The 10,000-nt window shown below is 35.3% G+C and overlaps 1 protein-coding gene across 1 annotated transcript in view; it reads left to right on the forward strand.

The window, feature by feature from the left end:
- Nucleotides 1–10,000, forward strand: part of LOC122792903 (CUB and sushi domain-containing protein 1-like) — a 4,548,980-nt gene that overhangs the window by 1,078,468 nt on the left and 3,460,512 nt on the right. Inside the window, exon 16 of the mRNA XM_044060461.1 lies at nt 186–377. Coding sequence (XP_043916396.1) covers nt 186–377 — 192 coding nt within the window. The remainder of the gene's footprint in view (nt 1–185; nt 378–10,000) is intronic.

The following is a 10,000-nucleotide window of genomic DNA, read 5'->3' on the forward strand; positions in this document are numbered from 1 at the left end:
ATGCTTGTTGTAGGTATGGAAAGTCACATTACTCTTGTTTGTGCTGCTTGCAACAGTATGTTTATTTTACAAAGTGAAAACTCTGCAGAAAAATCACAATTTAATATGCACCTCTGACATTATATTATACCAGTAGTGTATTTGACTCTCATTCAAAGTAACACAGAAAATCTGTTTGATTGCAGCTTCTGTTGCTGCCACATGTAATAATCCTGGAACACCTCTGAATGGCACCAAATACGGAGACAGCAGGCAGCCTGGTGACACTCTCACTTTCCAGTGTGACCCTGGGTATCAGATACAAGGAACAGCACAAATAACATGCATGCAGAAAGATAACCGCTTCTTCTGGCAACCAGATCCACCAACTTGTATAGGTAAAATGCTATTGCTTTATTGGTAAGAAACAATATTTTGTCACTTTCAGTAAAACAAAGTGTTGATTATTTGCAATGCAGTTACATTGTTACAATTCGATGATTTTTCTTAAGATGAGAACTGAGATTTCTTACGATCCTAGCACAATGTCAAATTCATAAAAATCACCAATAGCAACACAACCTCATTTTTTTACAGTAGTCATGAAAAAAGTCTGAACTTAATCTGACTTCAAATAACAGAAATAGCTAGCAGTGCCAGTGATGCAGGAGGTATCTCACTCACCTTTGATGATGTTAGATTAGAAGGCTGTGAGTTCTGTTCCCACTCCAGGTGATTGGACTGCTGAACTTGTAGTACAACATTAGATTGTGCTGCACACCTGAGCGTGTTGTCCTTTAGATGACATGTTAAAACCAAGGTCCCATTAGCTTGAGTTAGTCGTAGCTCAGGTTATGTAAAAGATCCCATGGCACTTATCAAAAATAGTAGGAATTGCTTTTTATGTTTAATCTTTTTTTCATCTCTTTAAATCTTCATTATATTTACACTTTATATAATTTGTAATGCAGTCATAACATTTTAGCCCCCCCACCCCTTATACCGCAGACATTTTTTGCTTCACACTTTAATTCACCATTATCTTTTCTTTTGTTATACAGCAGTTCTTCAAATATTATATTGCAGTAATACAATCTTGTCCCACTCTTCAGTTTCCACCATGCTTCCAACTTATATTTTCCATATAGGGTCATCCCCATGTAAGGGCTTTTAAAAACATTCATGTCATGAGTGTTTTTAAGAACTGTTAATTTTTTCTCAGTATTACACACATTGCACAGTCCTTCTTTTAATGTCTCTATTTTGTGTTACTTTTCACAGGACACTTTTCCAACAATATTCACCACAAAAAAATCTCCTATTTCAAAAATATTCAAAGCCTTCCTGTCGTTTTTGTTACCTCGAATTTTATCCGGGAGCATGATAATAGTAACTTTAATTCGTTATTCTTATGTCACCCTTTCCTTTATAACCCCATATCACCTAGTTCAGTCCTCCACATTTTTTATATTTTTTCATACTTTTTTCTTCATGATTTTTAATTGCCCTTTTACATTTCTAATGTAACCCATCCAAATATGTCTACTTATCAAATTAAAAATATTCCTAAAACCAACCTTCTTTCATACACTTTTTTTAATACCCCTTTTTTTGTGGCTGCTATTTGGGTTAGAAGTAGCCTAAGGTGTGATTAGCTGCCATGCTTAATGAATAAAGTTAATAATTAACTAGGTTTTCATATAGTGAAATAAATATTGTCCTTGATATTATACGATGCATTTTATATCAGATTTGATACTAGATTGAAGTATAAATCACGTAATCAAATATTCATCATGTAGCTATTATATTTAATATTTTTCACTCTTCCTACTTCCAGTTGAAAAATTATAGTCATTGCTTTCATCATATGCACAGTTTTTGTATCCTATCTATTTTATTTATTTGACATTTGTTGGCAAGGTTAGTCCGACTGGGTGGATGCCCTTTTTCAGTGGTGACCTGAGGAGAAAAGCGTCAAAACAAACATATGCATTATACAACGACCCCCCATTAAAATTCAAAAAACGTGCACGCTGATTGGTCAGTGTGCACGTTGTAAATCAGAGTTATAGTAATGGAAAAAGGTCCGGTCGCCCGGACTTTTTCCATTACTATAACTCTTTTTTTTTTTTTTTTACAGCAACGGAGAACACAAGATCTCCATTGCTTCACACTAGCGAGACAGCATTAAAAAAAGCAACGGACATTCTCCGTTGCTTTTTTTTAATGTTGTCTCACTATGTTAAACGAGTTTAACATAGCGAGACAGTTTGTAAAAAGCAACGGAGCTCTTGCTTTCTCCGTTGCTTTTGCCCACAGCTCTGATGTACTGCGTAGGCATACGCATGCGCAGTACATCAGAACTGCCGCAGAATACCAGACAGCTGCAGAAGGGCAGCAAGGAGGCATTATACAATGCCATTATTTAAGAAAATTATTATTTTTTTTCTTAAATAATGTCATTGTATAATAGCAATAACCCACACCTGGGTGTGGGTAATGCTGGATTTAACCACAGTTGGCTTTGTTTGGTCACTTGGGCTTCGCCCTCGTGACCAAACCATGCCAACCGTGGGTAAATCCAGCATTACCCACACCCAGGCGTCGGTTATTGCTATAATAAACAACAAAGTCAGTAAAAGAACCACATTAAAAGTACAGATATATTAATATTAACATTACATCCAATACCATTCAGTATAGCAGCAATTATACAAAGTATACTATAATACATACTCATAAAGAATAAAAAATAAACATATGACAGAACAGTAGTTCAATGTAATCCAAAATAAGAGTAAAATCATATGAGCATTACTATTTCTTTTAGATATAGAGCTACAGGAAATAGATTAGTAGGAGAGCAAAGTAATAAGGCAGATGGTGGGAAAAGATACTATCAAGTATGGCCATAGCATTTTTGTGTTTTTTGAAGCAGTTTGTGTTTGTGATTGCTCTTAACTATAGTGGTAGCTTATTCTAGGCAGTGGCCACAGAGTGGTTATAGAGAAGATTACCACTGGTTTTGTTAGGTTTGTAGATTTGCAACAGGTGTTCAGAGCTGCGAAGAGTGTGGTGAGGTATGTAAGGAGAGGTGAGCGTTGAGAAGGCAGGACAACAGTGGGGCTGATTAAGGATGGAGTGTGTCAAATAAAATTACGGCAGTAGCAGCTGATGGTGTAATTCAAACCAATTTAACTTTTTCAAGGAAAGACAGCGGTGAGAGGGTTGATTAGTGAAATTCTAGGAATTTTATAATAAGTGAGTTCACGTTTTGACAGCAAATTTGTAGGTGAGAATAGGTGAAGAATAAAATAGACTGGGTAGTAGATAAGCTTGAGCTAGAGTGAGTTTGAATTCATTTGTGAGGAATCTTTTGTTTCTGTAAAGAAGGCCAATATTTTGATGAATTTTCCTAATACTGTTATGGATGTGAAGATCAAGTGTTCTATAATGACACCAAGTAGTTTAGTGTGGGACTCAGCCTTTATAGTTGTATTGTTTAGAGAGGAGACAGTAAAGGTAGATTTAAGGGGTTGGAGAGATTTAGGGAGGAAGAGAAGGAGTTTAGTTTTATTTGGATTGAGTAGGAGTTGATTCAAAGTTAGCCATTTCTCCATAGAATGAAGAGATTCCTGGATAAGTGTGTCGGTGAGGCGATTGTCAGAGATGGAAATGACTGTAGAATTGTCAGCATATTGAATTAAATAGAAGTTAGGACAGGAGCGATAGAGGTTGTTGATAAAAATGTTAAATAGATGGGATCCGAGGATGCAGCCTTGGAGAACTCCTATTTGGACTTTGAGGAAAGGGGAGGTTGCAGAGTGCCATGTAACAGACTGAAATCTATTAGAGAGATAGCTAGACAACTAGGAAAGAACAGAGCTGGAGAAGTTAAGATTGGAGAGTCTGGACCGAAGTAGGTTATGATAGACAGTATCAAAGGCCTTAGAGAGGTCAAGGAATAGGCATGATACTAATTTTTTTGTTCTCTCTAGCACTAGAGATCGTTTGAGTAAAGGACACTGTTATAGTAGATGTACTATGATTAGGGCAGAAACCGTGCTGGCTTGGGTGAGGAGATTTTTCTTAATTCATAGGTAGTGTTTGAATTAATGATTGCGGAGAATACAAATAAATAACCTTACATTAGACTAATGTAATTATTAAATTATTTGTATCATTTGAATTAAATGGAATTAGTATGGAACATTATACATGATGGGAGATAAACTGGTAAGCTCTGGTAACAGAAAACAGCAGATGCAATGTTTGGATGGATACTGATCTCTAATTCTAGGAAAGTTAAACAGAGTAATGTGAACCTAGTTAGTAGAGACAAGAAAGGGAATAAGAAGCAGTAAAAGACGGAGAAAAGGAACATGATTTGGGAAGTGAAAAGAATTTGCATCTTACACTTTCCCCAAATAAAATCTGATATCTTCCTATTTTGACTAAATCATTATACCATCTGCCCTTCATAACCCTCCATTCCTTACATTCATTTGAAGATACCAGGACGACCTAACTCTCTTTTTTTATAGAAAATACTTCTCTCCTTACCTATCTTCTCCCAGCTTTCAGAATTCACCATCACCGAATCTCTTACTGACCGGGAACTTCTCGTTTCCTTCTTCATGATACTTCCCCACTACCTGGCATCAATTAAACACACCTTTCTGCACTTAATTATGCTTCTCTCCAGCTTATCCTGTATTTTTCTTCTCCTCCTACTGTGCCATCTTTCATCTTTCCATGACCCAATAATATCTCTCAACATCTGTACAACTCTGTCCCAACAACCTATCCTCACTTCCTCTTTACACTCTTCACATATTGCACCAAACCTATTTTAATATTGCCCCCCATCTTCATTCCAACTATAGACTGGTTAATTGCTCTTCAAACCAAAACAAATCAAAATTAAGTGCAAGAAGCCTCTCCAAAAAACAAGTATACCTAATTCCCCAAAATACTAAAATTTTTCTAGGAGGAAGTATGCACCCTAATCCTGGCCACACCTATCACAAGGAACACAAAGATAATTGTCTCCCACACGCTTCTGTAACTCAACAACAATCAATCCCCAACCCAAGTGATCTAATTTTTGGTACAGTAAATGTTAGAAGCAGGAGAAATAAAACTGCTACATGCCTGGATTATCCAGCATAATCCAGATGTTCTCGCTGTAACTGATATTTGGGTTAAACCCAGCATAAATGACTCCAAAGTTATACCTCTTGGCTATAATATCATCCATAATGACAGTATAAATAGGAAAGCTGGTGGTATTGCTTTAATATTTCTCAGCACCTACCACATTTCCCCGTACAGCAAACCAATATCAAAATTCAGTTCAGCAGAGCTTTTTATTGCTCTCCTCCAAACAAACGGTTATAAACAAATATGCGTTATAGTTCTTTACATCCATCCTAGTGACAGTATAGCGATACTGGAAGATATCCTGCATTGGATATCCTTAACATTTCCACCAGAAAAACTACTACTAGGTGATGTGAATGTCAATTGGTTGGACATAAACTCTAACTCCCCTATATCTAGCATGAACAAATGGTTTCACACAACTAATTAGTAACCCCACATGTTATAGCAAGACATCAAATTCCCTGTTAGAGTGGATTCTAGTATCATATTCTAGCAAATATTCCACTACAGGTACAATGTCAGACTCTCTTGGTTATCATCTCCTAATCTATATAAACAGACAGCTCATACATCCAGTTAAACAGCACATTTATAAAATAACATGCATCCTTTCCAAGTTTAATCCAGAAATGTTCATTACTACACTATCATCTATTAACTGCATCGTCCTAAACATCCTCTCCTTAGACAATGCTATACATGAATTCAATACAGTTTTTCTAAATATCCTAAACAGTCTTGCATCACTTAGAAGGAAGAGACTAAACACAAATACAATTTGGCTATCTAAACAGAGTTGAATGCTAATGCTGAATAGATAAAAAGCATGGAAAAAAATGGCAAAATATAAAACATCTCAGTATCTTGAAAACTTCAGAATTCTTTGCAGTTGTACTAAAAAGAAAATAAATGAAGTCAAAAAGCTATGCTGTAATAACTTTCAGAATAATACAAAACACTACCCGAAACAATTTTGGACATCTGTTAAAGAAATCTTACATCCTGGCCAAAAATTCAACCCACAACTCTATCCTGATAACTCACCATTCAAAACTGCAATGCAGTTAAACTCTTATTGTATAGATAGTATAGCATCTCTAGCCAAGGGTTCCTCAACATCTAATACCAACCCTATTCAACAGCCACATATCACCACATTTATTTTCACCTTCAAACCTGTGCCCACATCATATATAAAACTACTCAAACAAACTTAAACCATGCTTGTCTTCAAGTGATGACCTTCCAAGTGAGTACCTAAAAATAGCAGCCAATAGCATTGCGTAGGCTGTATCAATCCTTATATATAGGCCAATCCAGGAATCGGACATTCCCCTCTCTCTGGAAGAAGTCACACATTATCCTCCTGCACAATGCAGGATATTCAACAGACATTAATAAATTTACAACTACAAAAACAAATGCTAGACTACTTCCTGCAGAAAGAACTCCTGTCCCCAATACAACATGGCTTCCATTCTTCCAATAGTACTAACATTGCCCTTCTAATCTATATAGATACTGTCAATAAAGATAGAGATAATGGCAAACTAGTCTCTTCCTTATTTCTAGACTTGTCTAAAGCCTATGACAGTTTGTCACAGCAAACTTCAAATGTCCTCACTAGGTCTCTCTCAACCCACCCTTATCAAAGATACCTGTCTAGTAAGTAGCAGTCAGTAAAATGGCACTCCAGGCTTTCTCCTTACCTGTCATTCACCACTGGTGTATTACACAGCTCTATCCTTGGTCCCTTCCTGTTTAATATTTTCACCAATACCATCTATACAGCCATACAACAGGCCAGCCTAATATAATGCACAGATGATTCCACTCTAATTTGCACATTTAACAACATGATACACCTCAGAAAATTACTCAGGAAGCTTTAACAGCCACTGAAACATGGCTTTGTAGCTCACAACTCATATTCAACCCCAAAAACACCAAACTACTACTCCCCCCCCCCAAGTCCCTCTCTCATTAAAAAAAAAAAAAAAACTCCTCTCTTGATAATACAACCATTGAAGTCACTTCTCATAGCAGATTATTAGGGGCGATAATGGATGATAATCTTACATTCAACCTGCATATATAAAATTGCATAAGAAAAACTCATCTAAAACTAGGGATGCTTTACAGAGCCAAAAACCTTTTCACTGATGCAACTAAAACTACACTTGTCAGTACTTATCTTCTCCCCAGATTTCTTTATGGTGCTGCAATCCTCACTAACCTACAGGCTTCACAAAAATTAGAACTTGAACAGTGTTGTAACAAATTTGCTAAATTTGCAGCAAATACCCTGCAGAACCCACCACTATATAGCATTAAAAAGTCCAAATTGGTTAGAACTGCCTCATCAGCTAACATATTCACAGATTCTTAACACCTATAAAATCATCCAGCATCCATCTGACTCTCCAGCTCTAAAAAACATTCTACACAACTATGTTCCCAGTTGGTCATTGTGATCCATTGAATAAAAACTCCTGTCTATCTGCAAACATATCTAATCTGTAGGGCATTGTCTGCATTGAAACAAGGTTTCTAAGGCCTGGAACTCCTTACCTGTATCCTTCTGGTCAATACTCTCCCTTTCATCTTTCAAAACCACTCTGAAAGACTTCCTATGAAAAATGTGGCTCTGTTCTTGCTCAAAACCAGGGTAAACTATATCCCTAAATGTGAACAAGTACATTTCCATTGCTTATAACTCATTACTCTCCCTTCTTCACTTAGTTCCTTACTTCTGTCAAGTTCTCTTCCCTGACGTTCTCTCTAAATGTACCATAAGCCTGATTTCCCTCACTTTGTATTGCTATTCCTGTTCGTATTCGACTAACTCACCTTTAATTTCTGTACAAACTGTTGAATATTTCTATAAATACTAAAGTGTTGTCATATAACTTGTATCAATTCTTAACCAATGTTTTTCATATTATGTGTAATTTGTTATAGTTATTTAAATTACACATTTTTTCTTTTATTTCTAAAGATTGCAAAATGATTGTTCTTAAAATGGTTTGTAATAATTTGGAGCTTTTCTCGCTGGGCCTCCACTGAAAATGGGCTTCTACCCAATCAGACCTTCCCTGTAATCAAATGTCAATAAATAAATAATAAATAAATAAATGCCTCCGTAATTATTAAGTGACCTGCTGAAGTCACTTGGATTAGTTTTGAATGTGATAAAAAATGTAGTTTTGATTGTGATAAAAGACAGGATGAAAAGTGGGTGAATTTCAGAAATTTATACACAGATAATGGTACAATGTCATTAGGTATATTTGGTAAATCTGAAAAAGGAAATGATGTCAATAACAAATTGTTAATGCAGTTCTTTGTTGAGAAAGAGGAAAATCATGTTTCAATGGGAGATTATCTGAAGGAAAGAAAAAAATGGTTTCATTCAGAACAATTAGAAAATAAGGATAATGAACAAGCAAAATTATTGATATACAAACAATCAATTATCAAGTATAAGAAGGTAAGATATAAGGTACTTTAGATTTTGGAGGCAATAAGATCAATGGGAGGTAAATACAGACAAAAGTGATGAAAACAAAACAATCAATGATCAGAAAAGGGAAAATGAAACAACTGTGAAGAAAATTTATATAATACAAATAAAAACAAAATTATGAAGAGAAATACTTTAGAAGCAAACAACTTTAAAGAAGGTTTTGAGAAGTTAAGGTTTCATGAAGAGTATGAGGAAGAAACAGAAAATAATTTGAGACGGGAGAGAAAAAAGTAAAAGGAGAAACAGTATAGATAAAAAATGGTAAAACAACTACATATAAAAATGAGTTAAATTAATGAACTAATGAACAATTTCTATAAGAAAAATGTGGTGCAAAATAATGATAAGGGTTTAGTAAGTGGTCCAAGTGTTTTGGAATCAAGCCCTGGGATTACATTTTTTCTAGAATGATATTCTCTTGGAACAGTCTTGAATTAAATAAAAGACATCACACCCGGAAAAAAAAAATAATGGTTTCAGCTGACCCCAGTATTTCTTTCCATTTACTATCACTATGGTTGGAACATGATGCAATCTGATAAATTGATTTTTCAATGTTACAAAAATCCCTATTCCATATTTTTCTGCCATCCACAACTTTTATTTTATGTAGTTCATAATAAATATTCAAAAAGAACATCTTTAACTCAGCTTTTTTTTTAGCACACTAGTACTTCTTTTATATCACACTAATACATTTCTTTGTTAATGCAAACATTTCAAAAGTTATTAAAAAAAAAAAAAAAAACATATTGCCTAAATGAATTAATGCTGTTATGTCCATTATGTTGAAACTTATGGGTATAATGATATAATCCATAACCAGAGTATCTCTGGATCTGCTGATCTTCTTTTAAGTTAATTCTTACCATGGGCCTTTTGTATCAAGTCGCTACACTTTTACATCAAGTCGCTGCTCTTCAGCCTGGCTCCACTATACCTGCACCGCATCCACTTCTTGAAAAAGATCTAGTTCCTGCAAAAGCAACTGTATAATTTTATATTCTGCAATTTCTATCTCTATCAGACCCATCTATTTTTGTACATTCTTCCACCATATTGCCCAACTCAGAGGACAATATTATAACCTGCTACTCAGCTGGCTAGATGTTCTCCATGTCCTTCTATGACATGTCCATATCCTGTCTTTTCAATTTCTCACATCTATCTCATCTTTGGCCCCATCTCTTAAAAACATTTCCATGGCCCACTCCACTGCATAGCGTCCAATGTTTCAAGCTCATTCTCACTTAGCATACACTGCAGGATGGAGTAATTTGATTTAGTGGTGTTATTTGATTTATTGGATTTATTGCAGTTTTATTT

Source organism: Protopterus annectens, chromosome 2.part0, assembly GCF_019279795.1.
Source record: "Protopterus annectens isolate FY-2018-M chromosome 2.part0, PAN1.0, whole genome shotgun sequence".
Lineage (NCBI taxonomy): Eukaryota > Metazoa > Chordata > Ceratodontiformes > Protopteridae > Protopterus > Protopterus annectens.